Below are 16,410 nucleotides of genomic sequence, written 5' to 3' on the forward strand. Positions count from 1 at the left end.
CCATCCCCCCTCCCCCCCGACAGTGCATACCTCCGGGGAGCTCAGGCTCATCTCTTCCCCTGCCCTTCAGCTTCAAGTCGACCTGTACCCAAACATTTTAGTACCATGACATGCTTAACAATTATGGGGGACCCCTAAGACCTTTTGTTTATGTAAGCTGAAGCTATCAGTATAGCCTGGATTTGAACTTAAACCTGAGATAAGTTTAAAATATGTATTCAATCACCTACTTAAAATTTCAATAAGAAACTCATTTCATGTCAAACTCAGTCATGTATTTTGATGAAAAATAAGTAGGTTTTCCAAAACCAGAAGCTTTGTGAGAAGAGTGGCACATTTTTCCTTTTTGCCGAGCTCTTTCTCAATAGAAGCCATCTGACGTCTCCTATCTGCTTCACGTTCAGTTCTTTGGGATATCGCACATCGTGTAGCCCCTGGAAGATTCCTGGAATACATGCGAGAGAATGTGTGAAAAAGGCACATAATGTCTTTATTCATTGTTACCACTGTACCCAATTACTACAATGTAGTGGCTTAACATAGTATATATCTATTATCTTACAGTTTTGGAGGTTGAAAGTCTGAAATGAGTCTTGCAAAGCTAAAAGTGAGGTGTTGGCAGGGCTGGTCTTGTGCAGAGTAAAATCCATTTCCTTGCCTCTTTCTGCTTTGGGTGGCTGTCCGCACGCCTTGGCTTGTGGCACCTTCCTTCATGTTCAAAGTGCATCCTTCCAGTGCGCTTTTGTGTTGTATCATGGTCTCCTGTTCTGTATCATGTCTCCCCCTGTCTCGCTCTGACAGGGACCCTTGTGACTGAATCCTAACCCAGGATAGTCTCCCCCCAAGATCTAGAAATTGATCACATCTGCAAAGGGTTTTTGTTTTTGTTTTTGCCAATAAAAGGTAATAATATTTAGGAACCATGATTCAGCCTGTACTATGGTGAAAGTCTTTGACCTTGTAGACCACCTGAAATGGTCTTAGGAAACCCCAGAGGTTCCCACACCATGCTTTGGGAACAGCTGCAATAGCGGTTGTCATTTGTGGGGGGCATGCAGCCTGAACTTGTGCTAGGAAATGCCACTGAATGGAATCACAGAATCACTCCTACTTCTTACCTTCTATCACCTTGGTGTCTACACTCTAGCTGATGTGAGTTGAGTGTCTTGGTTTGGGTCTGTAATTCTGCCTCTCCTGGCTCAGATCAGAACTGTGTCAAGGCTGGGCCTAGAGTGCAAGGCATCTGACTTTCTTTCTTTCTTTCTTTTTTTTTTTTAAGAATTTATTTATTTGAGAGAGTGAGCGAAAGAGCACAAGTGGGGAGGGGTGGAGGGAGAAACAGATTCCTGTCTGAGCAGAGAACCCCACATGGGGCTTGATTCCAGGACCCCAGGATCATGACCTGAGCCAAAGGCAGATATTTAACCGATTGAGCCACCCAGGCGCCAATAGCATCTGCCTTCCTTAAAGAGGATATGCTGTGCAGTGGTTATGGCTCTGGACCGACCCCTCACTGTGGGGCCACTAATGGGACTTCTGTCTGGACCCTTGTATATTGTCTTTCATGACCTTCCTGACACAGCTGCTGTCTGCCTTCCTGCACCTGACAGATGACATAGGGATTTAGGTGCAAGTGCTCTCAGGAGGAGGGGACAGAGGGAAGCAGGATGGGGCCTGGGAAGGCTCCAGGTAGGGATGGTGTGTCACCTGGGGGCAGCTTCAGCCTGATGCCCTGCGGCATTCTGGAACATGAGCTGTACTGCATAACTGGTCCCACTTTGGGGCAAGAGAGCTGACCTTTTGTTTCTTATGTCAGTCAGCCATCTATTGTAGGCTGTCTGGCCCTTAGGAGTTGTCCTAAGGAGTGGAGTTGTATTAGTCATCTTATGCTGCCATAACAAAATGCCATTGACTGGGCAGAGTCAACAACAGGAAGTTATTTCTCGAAGTTCTGGAGGCTGGTAAGTCTGAAATCAAGGTGCCGGCCAATTGAGTTTCTGGTGAGAGCTCTCTTCCTGGCTTGCAGATGGCTACCTTCTCACTGTGTCCTCACAGGGTGGAGAGAGAGAGAGAGAGAGAAAGAGGGAGAGAGGAGGTTCTCTGGGGTCTCTTCATATAAGGGCACTAATATTATTACAAGGGCCCCTCTTCATGACCTCAGCTAAACGTAATTACCTCCCCAAAGGCCCCGTTTCCAAATACCATCACACTGGCGGGCAGGGCTTCAACATATGGATTGAGGGGTACAATTGAGTCCACAGCAGGGTCATAACTTCCTGGGGAGAGGGCAGCTCCCATTAAGCTGAGGGCAAATCTGGAGAACAGGGCACTGGGAGCCCCTAGTGGCAGACGGTGCTCACTGCAGCTGGGGACAGCAGTCGGGGCCTCAGGGTCTGTGGGCTGGACACCTGCAGGGATAGTTTCCTTGCCAGTCAGACCTGACTGCCCCACTGCTCCTTCCTGTGCTTATGGGCCCTCGTCCCTTCACCTGGAGGGAAAAATGGCTATTGATAGAAACTGGAAACGCAAGACACTGAAGGTGAGGCAGTAGTAGAGCTGATTTTTAGTTTGCTTTTTATTTATGCTTATCCGCATCACCTAACTTTTCTATAGTGATTTGTAGTGCTTTTGCAATTAAAATAGTCAATAAAAAAGAAGTGTAAACCTGTTTTTTTCCCACACACGTGGCTTGAATTCAATGACACCTGGGCTTTAACACAGCATGGTACTCTTTGCATTTGTCTTCAAATTTTGTTGTGGTTTGGCACCAACGTGATCATATTATGCCTAGACCCAGGCAAGAAGGACCTGCCATGATAATCTTTAGAGGGCCGTCCTGTGGCTCCCCTCCATCTGCGCCCACCACCTAGGCAGGAGTCTGTGGGGCCACGGGCTTTACCCACCCAGAGTCTTTCCCACCCCTTTGGTCCACTCCGTGGGTACCAGAACCCTGGAGTTCCTGCCCATGGACTCTGCTCCCAGGGCCTTCACAGACCTCCTACCTGCAGCCCATTCTTCTGAGGGCTGACCAAGTTCAGGGGTGCGGACTCGACTTGGAATCATGCCTCCTACGGCACGGGATGAATGCTGAGGTAGGAGTGGGCAGGGGTGCTGTCATGGCTCACTCTGCCTTGACACAATTCCTACAGTTCTAAATTTGAACCAGTTATTGTAGAGTAGGAAGATAGAACATATTTTATGGAACACTTTGGGAACTTGATTTATGACCTTCAAATACTTGGCTAGCCCCATCTGATAGGACCTTCTCTGATGATGAAGATGTTCTGTAATATAGAATGTGGCTATCAAGTACTTGGAATGTGGCTAATACAGCTAAAGGACTGAATTTTAAATTCCATTTAAATTAAATTAAATTAAACATGAATAGCTACACATGGTCAGTGGCTACCATATTGGACAGTACGGATTAGCCCCAGGGTGTAAGATCCCCTTTTGCACTCTGGCCCTTCACTACAATGGTTGCTCATCCTGCACCTGTCATGGTAGGTCCGTGTGGACGGTGCGGTCCCATGTTCTGAAAGGCCTTTCCCGTGAGAAGCTCTGCATCTATCCAGCATGGACATGCATGTGGAGGAGCTCACCCCACACTGCCCCAGTCAATGTCTGGACTCTGCTGATGCTCTGTGGGAACTCCCATCCTCTCCATTCTTAGGATGGTTCCTATTTTCATGATTTCTTCACCAAAGTGGTCTCTAAAACAATGAAAAAATCTGTGGAGATCAGGCAGAGGTAGAACCGAGGTGTTGAGAAAACATTTGTCCTGAAAAGGAGCAGAGGATGTGGGAGGGAGGAAGGATAGACTTACACTTTGCAAATGCCCTGGGTTTTCGAGGGGGCTGGGGGACCAGGCGTAGTAAGTGTAAATTGGGACATTAACTGGCGATGGTGACAGCCAGGCCCAGCATTGTGGCCTTCAAGGGTGGTTTTCTGTCTTTGCAGAAAGGTAGCTTTACTGACCACCCGTCTGTTCTTTCTGACAGGGTTCCCCCCAGGGAGCTGGCTGTGCTGCTTTGCAACAAATCCAATGCATTTTATAGCCTTGGGAAATGGAATGAGGCCTTTGTGGCAGCCAAGGAATGTCTCCAGTGGGATCCAACCTATGTGAAGGTATGGTGACAGCTGGGAGCCCTGCCTATCTTCCTCTCACCCACCTTCTCTCCTCCCTTCTTTTTCAAATGTGAACATGAGGGGCACCTGGGTGGCTCTGTTGTTAAGTGTCTGCCTTTGGCTCAGGTCCTGGTCCCAGGGTCCTGGGATGGAGCCCTGCTTCAGGGTCCCTGCTCAGCAGGAAGCCTGCTTCTCCCTCTCCCACTCCCCCTGCCTGTGTTCCCTCTCTCACTGTGTCTCTGTCAAACAAATATAAAAAAATCTTTAAAAAACAATAAAATAATAAAAAGGAAACGTGAGAAGAGCTTTGCATTCAACTCTTTGCACTGTAGACAGATGCCCATAGGGCATGGGAAGCCCATCTGGAGAAGACTAGCAATGCTGGTGGCCACGTGTGGAAATGCCCTTGTCGGGGAAGCTTGTGGTATTCTGATGTAGTTACATCATGGCTGGGAGGCTGAAGTGCTCTTCGATGTTTGCAAGTTTCGATTTAGCAATGCTTTGTTGCTGGGGGGACACAGCTTTCTGGATTCTTCAGGAAGAACTTCATGTGGAAATCAGCCCCGTTGGAGAGATCGAGGAGGTTTGGGAGGCCAGTCAGCCCCTCTGTGGTGTTAGTTAGCAAAGGTCAATGAATGACTATTTGATAGTTTGTTCTCAGCTGGAATGCTGGCCCTGCCCACTCTGCAAGGTACCTCCACGTTCTTTGCACCTTGAGGCAAACAAAAGGACAGGATGACACCATCCCAGTTCTTAAGTAACACTCACTTTCCAGTTGGGGAGAGGACGGAAAGCAGAATCAGAGACCATAACAGAGTTGTCATTCAGAAGCCGCTGGAGGCCCATACAACTAAATATCACATTAGTGATATAGAACATTTATAGTCAGGCCCCAAGGTGGGAAGAGCACAGCCCTTTCCCCTAGTGCTCTGCTGGGACTGGTTTCTGCAGCTGGGAGGAGCTCCTTTTCCCTCTTTGAGGCTTCTTTTTCCCAACTGTTGAGGGATATGCTACCTGAATCCTAGAGTTGCTTCAAGGATTAGGAGACCTTGGTTCAAGTTGTTGGCACTCAGTAAATAGGAGTTTGCATTATTTTCTCAGGGGTCTGCATTTTGTGAACTGTTGCTAGAAGCAGAACAGTGGGAAGTGGTGTGGGGCTTTGACCTACAGATTCTGGATTCTACATCCTCGAGGGAGGGATTTGTCTATTTTACCTTGAGCGTCTTCTATTGGAGGGTGGATACTTTAGGAATTATTGAGTAATTTTGAAAATGGGAAAGCATTCCTGAGGAAATCTCCCCAGAGGCGTTTTAGGATTTTCCCCATCCCCCAACTGGTTGGGGAGAAGAGTTGGGGCATGCGCACATCCCTCAAGCGGTGGACAGACTTCCTTGAGGGGCCAGACCTGCAGCAGTCCGCAGCAGCACAGTGACCAGGACCCACCCCCCCATTCTTACTCCTGCGTGTCTCCTTCTTTTCCCATTCTTTCCCACCTCCTGTCTTCCCCAAGATGTCCTCTGTAGGGGAGGAAGAGTGATTTCTGTCTATCTTCTTTTGATTCGGTGGCTGGGACCCTGCAAATATGACTGACAAGAGATAAATTAACAAGAGAAAAACATATAAATTTTATTTCCTGTTAATTTTTACATGACACAGGGGTCTTTCTAGGAAATACCCCAAGAGAAGCAGGTAGGCCTGAGAGCTCATATACATTTAAAAAAAAAAAGATTTTATTTATTTATTTTAGGGGTAAAGAGAGACAGAGAGGGACAGGGGGAGGGGAGGAGCAGAGAGAGAGGGACAAGCAGACTTGGCACTGACCGCGAAGCCCTACTAGAGGCTCGATCCCATGACCCTGAGTTAATGAGCTGAGCTGAAATCAAGAGTCAGGGGCTTAAAACTGACAGAGCTGTGCTCCTAGAGCTCTTTTACTAAAGAGCAAAAAAACTGTGGAGTTGGGTCGGACAAAGGAAAGGGGTTTAGACTTCTGGGGCTGTGGACTGTGGGAACACACCACATGGGGGAACCTAATGGGAGGGAGATCAGGGCTATCTTAGCACTTAGCTGTGCTGGTCCCGCTCAGTGCCAATTTCCATCTTCTTCATGGCCATAAAAATTTCCTGGGAGAGGGGATTTATGGCAATCCTTGTTTCTTAGACCTTCTGCTTTTAGTCAGATAAGGGAAGCTCCAGGAAGGCTTCTTTTTACATCTGTTGAATCTCAAATGCCCTGGGCTCAAGATAACCCTATGCCAAAGCGTCATATTTTGGGATGGCATATTCTGATCCCCTTCATCCCCCCACCAAAACAAAAGATGAAAGAAACTTAAATCTGAGGAGGGTAAGGAAGTGGGGAATTCTGTATCCAGCTTACCAGTTGGGGGAAAAAAGCCCCACCTTCTCCCACCCCTTGTTTCTGGTTGTTATCTAAGGTTTTAGACTTTCAAATGAAGGTGAAAGCAAATCGATAAATAATCAGAGATTTGGTGTCAAGTGAGGTTTTTAAGTGCTTGCTTTCTTTTAATGAAGCTGGTTGGTGAACACCTTTCGTTATCTTAGAATTTGTCTTGGTAGGTCCTGGTGTGGATTCCTTTAGAAAATCTAAGAGGGGAAAGGCAGTATCACTTTGTTCCTACTCGAAGTACTCAGTTGTATGAGGCAAAACTAAACTGTTTTCCTCTGTTAACTCATTGTAATTTTCCTCTCCAGAGAGAAAAAAATGTTTGCCTTTGGTGTACATTGCCTACAATGTGGAGCTCAACACATCTCAATGCTTGTCATTAGCATTTTCATTTTTTTCCCCCCCTGGCTACATACCCAGTGGAAATTGTGTTTACTTTGATTGAAAGGAGCAGGGAACAACTTCTGTGTTTACATGACAATCTCATTCTTTTCTGGAACACTATCATCACAGGATTTTTTTCATTCTCTTCTTGCCCGGGCTGCAATTTGAGGTATGAATACATAAGCCACACATGTAATTGGAACCAGGCCTGCTTCCTTCGCTCTGTGTCATGTATTAGATGCTGTATAAGTCATGGATTTGAAAGTCATTATTTTCTTGGCAGTTAAAAAATGACAGGAAAAATGTGGCACGCAACGTAACGTGGGAATGCTGTGTCTAGTGCTTGTTAGAAATCTGTGTTTACATAGAAGTGAAACCTCTACAGTCCATCTCCCCAGGTCATCAATCTTGCCTTTCCGTTTGGCAGCTGGTTGGAAGAGATGGGCAAGTTATGATTTTGCTTTTCTTCTATCCCAGGGATACTACCGAGCTGGTTACGCCTTGCTGCGTTTGCTCCAACCTTACGAAGCAGCTCGCATGTTTTTCGAGGGTCTGCGACTTCTGCAAGGCACCCCAGACCAGATTCAGGTTGCTGATTTCCTTGTGGGAGTCTTCACCACCATGGGCAGTAAGTCGGAACGGGGAAGAGTTTGTTTGTTCTTTCTTTCCTTTTTTTTTTTTTTTTTTTAAAGTCTTTGTTATTTTATTCGGATGGCTCCTGAGGAGATAATTCTAGGGTGTTTCTTTGTAGCTGATTTATGTCATTTGAATGGAACTGATTTTCACATTAGAAAACATTTTGGAAGCTTTCGTGGCTCATGTCCTTGTAAAAGCAGTAAAATCCTTTTGCAGAAACCACTTAAAGCGCTGCTGATCAGACCTCAGTTTTCCATATTGCTACTTACAGATCTTTCCCTCTCTACGCTACTGATTTCATGTGATTTGTGCTCTTTTCTGTGATATTTGCATGTGTTTCTCCAATACACCGAGAAATATTCCTCTTTGCTATAAAAATACCGTGGAAGAGCTGATGGAGTTATTTTCAGGAATTCTCTGCCTTTAGTGCTGCGGTTCTTGGTCACAACGCTTGGAAGAATGGAGACCAGACGAAGAGTGATGGGCAGCAGAGCAGAGTTCACTGAGCGATTGTACAAAGCTCCTTGGGGGGAGGGGCCCGAGTGGGTTGCTCTGGAGTTTCTAAGTTTAGGAGTTTTTATGAGCTCTTTTTTTTTCCACAAAAAGATAGTCCCACAAATCTTAAGCAATCAGGGTGTGCTGAGTTGTGCCGATCAGGACTTTGGTCATGTATCTACCTATTAAGTTAATATCAAGCACAGATGGTCTTTTTTTGCTGACATCTAAGGGCTTATGTTTTAACCGCTCCTTACCCGTGATAGTGACAAGTGCATTGCGGATAATTGTCTTCTTTTAGAACGTTTTGCAGAAGTCATTTCTGCAAAGGCTGCAAAGCAAGAATGTCACTGTGTCCTGTCTAAGCTGCAGAACAGGATGTCAGTGCTGTCCTGACTTCGTGTTGTCTTGTTAGGGACGCTGGCCCGGAATACCTCACTGTCCAACCAACTGCTAACAGAGGGTCCTGTGGAAGTGGATGTGGTGCTCAGGGTCTCACCTGCCATGCTCACGGCCATGGAGGACCTGGGCACTCAGTGTAGGACAGCTGCACTGGGGGCCTTTTGTGCCGCTGCCTTGAGTTATTACTCTAATGACCTGGTGGGTGAGCTGGCTTTGTCAGCGGGTTGGGTTAGGCAAAAACAGAAAACCATAGAACACAGTGTAATATACTCCTTGCCAGTGACAAAGGAGCTCTCTCCTGCTTATCTTTTCTGGTCTAAAGTCCTGCCAATGTAGGCCATTGTTTTCAAATATGGTGTTCGATTGTGTTTAAAATTGTACCAATGCCCACTGAGAGACAAAATCAATTGTCACACATGTCCCAGTTCTAGAGATATTAGAATGTGAAAAACAGTACATGTTAGAATTGCAGGAAAAATGGCCTTGGCTTTCAGAGGTGGGGAAATTGATTCAGCTGTTACAGATTCAACTGTTCCCACTGTGATTGTGGGAAAGCAACTATTGTGGTCTGTGGCCAGCATTCTACAAATTTGGGCAAGTTTGGGAGATGGGGTGGGGGGTGGTGAGAGCCGTATCAGGCAGGCAGTGGGAAGGGGTTGGAGGGCGGGCACAGCTGAGTCCCTTGGTCAGAGAAGTAGAAGATCCCGGACAAATGCTGATGGGTCCCAACTTTCCAGTCAGCTTTTTGCTGGCAGTGACCAAGCCTGCTTCCCTTTCCTCTGAGTCTGATGGATAGGCCTGTTCCCTACCATCCCTCATGTTTTCTCTGCATCTTTGTGAAGTCACTGCTTATTTCTGGGTGACTGCTCCCTTAAGAAATCTGGATAGTTTCCACTCTGCCACCATCTTGAGAAGGGGTACTTCATAGGACTTCTAAGTGTAATGCATCCCATACTTTTATACCAAAATATTACTATTTGGAATGTAAATGTATGCCCAATTTCTAAAGTTTGAAAAATATATTTATGGATATTCTGTATCCTTTTGTGTAACATCTATTTGTTTTGTTATTTACTTATTTTTGTTGATGATCCTAGAGGAGGTGCTGTGTTTTTCTGGCACCTGCCCTTGCTCCTTGGATGACCTCATTCATGAGTTTGAGAGATGTGTTTTAGGGGATCGTGAGATGCAATGGGCCACTAGGTTAGAAGAATGTGTATTGACTAAGAGAGTTGATAGATCTGGGTCCCCGTCTTTGTTTTTGTCATTAACTAGCTGTGTGATATGCCATGAAGCCTGACCTCATTTGTCATCATTTCTCATCGGTTGGGTGAAAATAATATTTATCACATCTTTCCTAAAGGACATGAGGTGTTTCATTTTTTTATTTTTTTAACTTCTTTGGAGTTTCTATTTCCTCACCTATAATCAGAGATCATAGGCCAATGCCTTGTTGGTTGTTTGAGGGATTAAATATTAACACATATCACTGGGCTTGATATATGGAAGAGCTAAGTGACTGTTAGTTAGCTCACATCACACTGCCTGACTCTTGGGGCATTGAGTTTATAGATGAACCTAAAGGGATTGCCACTTTGTTCCATTATAGAGGACTTTAACTTTGAAAATGCCTCTCTTTCTGATATTTTTAATTTTCTGTTTGTCTATCTGTGGTCTTAATTGGAGGACCTTTTCCCAAATGTTCTAGACTCTGCCAGGGTTAAAATTCCTAAACTATGGAATTTTCTTTCAGGTGACCCCATTGTTTTGCAAAGTTTCTTGCCCTGTTTTGATCATATATTTACTACTGGATTCTCAACACAAGTGTGGCAATCTGTAATAGAAAAGTTGGCAAAGAAAGGATTATGGCATGTAAGTAAAAGAAGATGGCTGTCTTGTGGGAAAAGTACATTCTTAGTTAAATGGATTCTTTCTGCCTGCATTGGGGAGGGGATTGTAATTTATTATCCATTTATTTTGATGCCAAAATAACTTTTAACTGCACCATCGTTAAAGATGGAAAGTCACTGAGAGATATTAATTAGCCAGTTTCTGTTTTTTTTTTTTTTTTTTTTTTTTTAATAGGAAACATATTCAGAACACCTAATGTTTATTGCCCTCACACCATGTTCTGTGACTTCACTGTCATCACAGAAGTGTCAAGTTCAGGTGCTAATGATAATGTGGAATAAGGAAAATGAACAATTTCCTTTTATCTGCATCATCTTTTTTATACCGCATTTGCTAGTGTTGGCCCAGAAGACCTGCCTGTGTTGCTCTGAGCACTTCTGTGTGGCTTTTTTTTCAATTAAAAATTTTTTTTAAAGATTTATTTATTTATTTGAGAGAGAGCATGTTCATGCATGAGAGCATGAGAGAGAGAGAGAGAGAGAGTGAGCACGCAGGAGCGTGTCTGAGTAGGGGGTGGGGTGGGGTGGGGGCGAGGAGGAGCAGAAGGAGAGGGAGAAGCAGGCTCCCAGCTGAGCAGAGAGCCCCATGTAGGGTTCAGTCCCAGGACCCTGGGATCATGACCTGAGTCGTAGAGAGGCGCTTAACTGACTGAGCCACCCAGGTGCCTTGCTTCTATGTACCTTTAAGGGACTGCTGCCCATAGATAACAGTGAGGCCACAGGAGCCAAACCAGGGCTGGGAATCCAGGGACTGGAGGAGCAGAGTGGACTGAAATCCTGGGCTTCAGTATCACACAGATGCCTCCTCAAATCATAATCTTCCACTTTCTATTTTGGGCTAATTACTTCCCCTCTGAGCCTCATTTCCTCATCTGTAACTTGCAAGATATAAACTTACTCCCTCAGGGTTTTGGTGAGGATGAGAACTAATGGACCAAGAACACCTAATAATAATATTAGCTAATGTTTATCAAGGGCTTACCCTGAGCCAGGCACTGAGCTAACGGAATGTTACGATAGCTGGCGTGTGCTCCATGCCCACTGAATAGTAGCTGTTGTGATGCTGGGCTCTCAGAGCGCATGGAAAGGGCTGGCCAAGCGAAGCAGTTCAGTCAGGAAAGGCCTGCTGGGCTTTCTGAAGCTGGGCAGTCCTGAAAAGTCACCAAAAGCAAGGGCAACCCAAAAGGCCTCTAGAGCCAGGCAGGGCAAAGGACTTTAGAATATAGAAGTCTTCACCTTTTAAAAAGCTCGTGGATTCCATTGCAAATCTAATGAAATCGATGGGGTTCTCTTCGCATGCACACATAGTTATGGGTAGAGTTTCGGGAGGTTCGTGGGAAATCCCCTAAAGTCCAACAATGAGTTCCCTGAAGCTCACTCCTATATTAAAAGGTCTAGAGAAGGCAGGCAGGCAAGGAGAGACCCAAGAATACAGCCCAGTGGCAGGTCCACTTGGCCCAGTATTCCAGCTGTGTGGCCCCGATCATTTTTTCACATACTGGAAATAGAGACATCTTATAACAACAACAACAACAACACAACAACAACAACAATAAAACAGGTCAGCAATCAGGATTGTCAGAACCCTGAGCATGTAATTTTTTTGAAAACATTTTATTTATTTGACAGAGAGAGAGAGTGAGAAAGGGAACACAAGCAGGGGGAGCAGGAGAGGGAGAAGCAGGCTTCCTGCTGAGCAGGGAGCCTGATGGGGGCCTTGTACCCAAGACCCTGGATCATGACCCGAGCCGAAGGCAGACTCTTAATGACTGAGCCACCCAGGAGCCCCAAGAGCACGTCCTTTTGATACTGTGGTCTACTCAGGGTGAGCAGTAAAGAGTGATCATCATGCTGAAAACCTGGAATCCAGATGTGGCCAAAGGCTCGGTTCCTGTGGTCCCACGTCCACTAGCAGGCACATACATGGCAGAGGCTGAGGCTGAGTCTGGGTCTCCCATCGTGGTCATACCAGAGTCTGGAGCCCTGAGACCTGTTGGCGCACCTGGATGATCTCAGTAGGACAGGCTGTCTGTGTGACTTGGAAAAATCACTTAGCCTTTGCGGGAGTCAGTTTCTTCAGTGATGTTAGATAGCGTCCGTGGTTTAACAACTGGCTTTCTGAGAGAAAAAAAAAAAAGTTTGTCAATTTCTGTAGTGTCAATACTGTCTCCATGACCAATTTGAAGTCACTAATAGAGCTACAGGTCCTAGCATTGGGAATTTTGAATTGCAATTGGCTCTCACGAGCGCATAGGAGTCTAATGGACCCCAAACCCTTGGTGCTTATGAGACACCAAAGTGCTGAAGAATCAGCTGGAATGAGCTACATGTAAAGGATTGGATTCTTCTGCTTGCTAAGTAAGCTTTAAGAACTTTGCAGGGAATCACTATTTTCTTTTTTAAACCCACTGTACTCTGAGCAATGCTGCACAACGTGCCATCCTCAGCAGGCTGTGAGGAAATGTGGAGAGAGCTGAGTTCTCAGAGGGAAGAGGGCATTGGCTGGGCAGAGGGACTTCGAGCATAGATCAGGCTGTAAAGCTTGGCAGGCAGCTTAAAAAGAGAGGTGGGGCGGGAGGGGATTTTGTTTTGTTTTTTTGGATTGTTTATTTTAACCCCAAAGATAACTTTTGCTCTAATAACCTATGTGGAGAACATGATTATTCCAGCTTTTTCTTTTTTCTCCCTTCTCATCAGTCATTCTTACTTTTGTCGGCGAGAAAAGACCGGCTACCAAGAAATATCCAGGTCCCAGATTTATCACTGAAGAGTCTCTTTGAGGTACGGTGGCTTCTGAAATTGTACGGCTTCAAGTCCGGCCACTCAGGCTCGTATTTGGGACCTCACCTTGTCTAAGGGGACCTCAGCTGTCTCACCACAAATTTATTATTTATAATCATCTCAGGCTTGGGTCTCGGCTACCCAGGTTTTACTGACCCTGAACTTTATGAATGAAGGAGTTTGACGTCTCATATTGACGGAGTGACTTCCAGGATTCTTCCTGTGTGTTTTTCTCCTCTAGAAATACGTCTTCATGGGACTTTATGAGAAGATGGAACAGGTGCCCAAGTTAGTACAGTGGCTTATCTGCATTGGTGCAAGTATTGAGACGATAGGACCATACCCTCTTCACGCCCTCATGAGACTCTGTATCCAAGCAAGTGAGTATTCTCCCAGTAATGCACTGCCCATGCCGCCCTCCCAGCCCTGAGCTCCTTTGCTCTGCTGAGCTCATGAGAAACCAGAATTCAGCCACCGGAAGGTGGAATATTCATATGATTTGAATACGCAAATAGTCTGATTATTCAAATGCATGAAGACAGCAGGGAAGCAGCATTATCTTTTTAAAATTTTTACTGTAGTTATGTTAGTCACCATAAAATGTACCATTAGTTTTTGATGCAGTGTTCCAAGATTCATTGTTTATGCACCACACCCAGTGCTCCATACAATCTGTGCCCTCCTTAATACCCACCACCAGGCTCACCTATCTCCTTGGCCCCTTCCCCTCTGAAACTCTCAGTTTGTTTCTCAGAGTTCATAGTCTCTCATGGTTCGTCTCCCCTTCCGATTTCCCCCAACTCACTTCTCTCCATCTCCCCATGTCCTCTGTGTTATTCCTTATACTCCACAAGTAAGTGAAACGGTATGATCATAGACTCCGCTTGACTTATTTCACTCAGCATAATCTCTTCCAGTCCCGTCCATGTTGATACAAAAGTTGGGTATTCATCCTTTCTGATGGAGGCATAATACTCCATTGTGTATACAGACCACATCTTCTTTATCCCTTCATCCATTGAAGGGTTTATTGCACTACTGGGTATTTACCCTAAAGATACAGATGTGGTGAAAAGAAGGGCCATATGTACATAGCAGCAATGTTCATAGCAGCAATGGCCACAATAACCAAACTGTGGAAAGAGCCAAGATGTCCTTCAACAACATTGTTTTTATTTTGTCTGGGACCTGGTAAGCTACAGGGCCCAAGTTGAAAGAATTCTGTATTCCTAGACAGATGCTGGCAGGAGACGAGCCCTGAGACCCAAGCAGGGGACTTGGGACAGACAGCCTTGGCTGGGCAGAGCTCCCTGAGGCTGTGGAGTTTCTTCCTGCTAATGAAGGCACAGGTGCTCCTTCCCGCTTGTTCAAGTTCATTTTCTCTCTAACCAGAAGGCTAACTGGTGTGGTGCTGGTGCTGGTGCTGGTGCTGATACCAAGGGAACCCCTGGTTCTTGCCAAGACATACTGCTTGTGGTTCTTCTAAAGGATGCTGATGTTCATAAAATTCTTTTTTCTTTTTTAAGGGTTCACCACCTGGCAATAAGATTTAAATTTTAAAATATTAAAATTTTTTCATTAACACATATGCATGTTAGGTAAAAAAAGCTTGTTTTTCTTTTCCAAGCATGTATGGCATAAGTGTTGGACATGTACCCATACTGTTTTAGAGCCAGAAGGGGCCAAGAGAATTTTCTAGACAGTCTTCCTCTTTTTTTTTTTTTAAATATTTTATTTATTTCTTTGACAGAGAGAGATCACAAGTAGGTAGAGAGGCAGGCAGAGAGAGAGGGGGAAGCAGGCTCCCTGCTGAGCGGAGAGCCCGATGCGGGGCTTGATCCCAGGACCCTGAGATCAATGGCCTGAGTTGAAGGCAGAGGCTTAACCCACTGAGCCACCCAGGCACCCCTAGACTGTCTTCCTCTTAACCATTGGGCTGGATTGCCTTCTCAGGAATGAAGGAGTGAGGGGCGTGGCCAGGGGCTTCAATCCTGGGCCGAGGCTTCACTTTAACCACATTTGTCCTGCTGTTATCCATTTCCTACTGGGGAGTCAATAAGACATTTTATTCTCACACAGGGATTGGTGGATCAAAGATTTAAAAGTAAAGTCTGATTAAAAGGAATCCGAGCCAATGCTCCCAGTTTTCAAGTAGGAATCATGAACCCAGAGCAGTGTGTCTCTAGTTGTGAAAGTCATGATTCCCTACTGTGTCTGCTCTTTACCTTAGCTCCGGGGGTACAGGCAGGAATCAGTGGGATCAGGTGTTTAACTTTATCCCTGATTTTTTTCTCAGAGGAAAATTCTGACATAGTGACAAATGGCATCCACAGAGTTGGCAGAAACATGACACTTTCCTTGAGCCCAGGACCGACAAGGAAGGAGCCTGGGAAAATAATTTATTTATTTATTTTTTATTTTTTTTATTTAACAAAAATTTTTTTTAAAGATTTTATTTATTTATCTGACAGACAGAGATCACAAGTAGGCAGAGAGGCAGGCAGAGAGAGAGGGGGAGGCAGGCTCCCTGCTGAGCAGAGAGCCCGATGCGGGGCTCGATCCCAGGACCCTGGGATCATGACCTGAGCTGAAGGCAGAGGCTTAACCTACTGAGCCACCCAGGCGCCCCTGAGAAAATAATTTTTAAATATATGTCCTATCGAGAGTAATGAGCAGGGTAATCTTTTCGGATATTGACCTGATTCCTGACATGGGTGCCGTTGGTGCCCGGCCTGGAGCCTCTTTACCACCAGTAACCACTCCCCACCTGCTGCTTCATAGCTACCTCCTTCCCCAGAGCACTGCTTTTTGCCAATAAGAACCACTTCCTTACAGAGGTTCTCCCTCAACCTCACCCCCCTCCTTAGAGGTGTTTGTAGCTCTTGACTGACTACCATGCAATACAAAAGGCCCTGCCTCATGGTGTGTCAACACTGTGGGTGGTTCATACTCCAGAGCTCCCTGTGGGATCAGGCTGAGGCCGACTCAGATGAGACCACATCTCTGCTTGCCTCCTTCCTCTGCCCTGTCCTGCTTCCCTCACTCTCTTTTTCCTGAGCTCCCTGTCAACAGTTCACATGTACAAGAATCCCTGCCTCAGGCTCTGCTCCTAGGGAACCTGACTAAAGTTAATTATGAATAACTTTCTATAACCCATCCTTTTAGTTTACAAACTCTGTGTCTCCAGAACCTATTTGTGGTGAGTGCCAAATGTGTGTGGGATTCTCCGTTTGGTTCCCTCAGGGTACTACACATCAATGTGCTTTACTGATTT

At 45.6% G+C, this 16,410-nt stretch overlaps 1 protein-coding gene across 3 annotated transcripts in view; it reads left to right on the forward strand.

The window, feature by feature from the left end:
• TRANK1 (tetratricopeptide repeat and ankyrin repeat containing 1) overlaps window positions 1–16,410 on the forward strand; it is an 83,277-nt gene that overhangs the window by 517 nt on the left and 66,350 nt on the right. For all 3 annotated transcript variants that reach the window (XM_032861260.1, XM_032861259.1, XM_032861258.1), the window contains exons 2-6: window positions 4,002–4,128; window positions 7,390–7,540; window positions 10,199–10,317; window positions 13,053–13,136; window positions 13,378–13,516. In XM_032861260.1, coding sequence (XP_032717151.1) covers window positions 4,002–4,128; window positions 7,390–7,540; window positions 10,199–10,317; window positions 13,053–13,136; window positions 13,378–13,516 — 620 coding nt within the window. The remainder of the gene's footprint in view (window positions 1–4,001; window positions 4,129–7,389; window positions 7,541–10,198; window positions 10,318–13,052; window positions 13,137–13,377; window positions 13,517–16,410) is intronic.

This window comes from Lontra canadensis, unplaced genomic scaffold (genome assembly GCF_010015895.1).
Source record: "Lontra canadensis isolate GAN:19392208 unplaced genomic scaffold, GSC_riverotter_1.0 scaffold20, whole genome shotgun sequence".
Classification (NCBI taxonomy): domain Eukaryota; kingdom Metazoa; phylum Chordata; class Mammalia; order Carnivora; family Mustelidae; genus Lontra; species Lontra canadensis.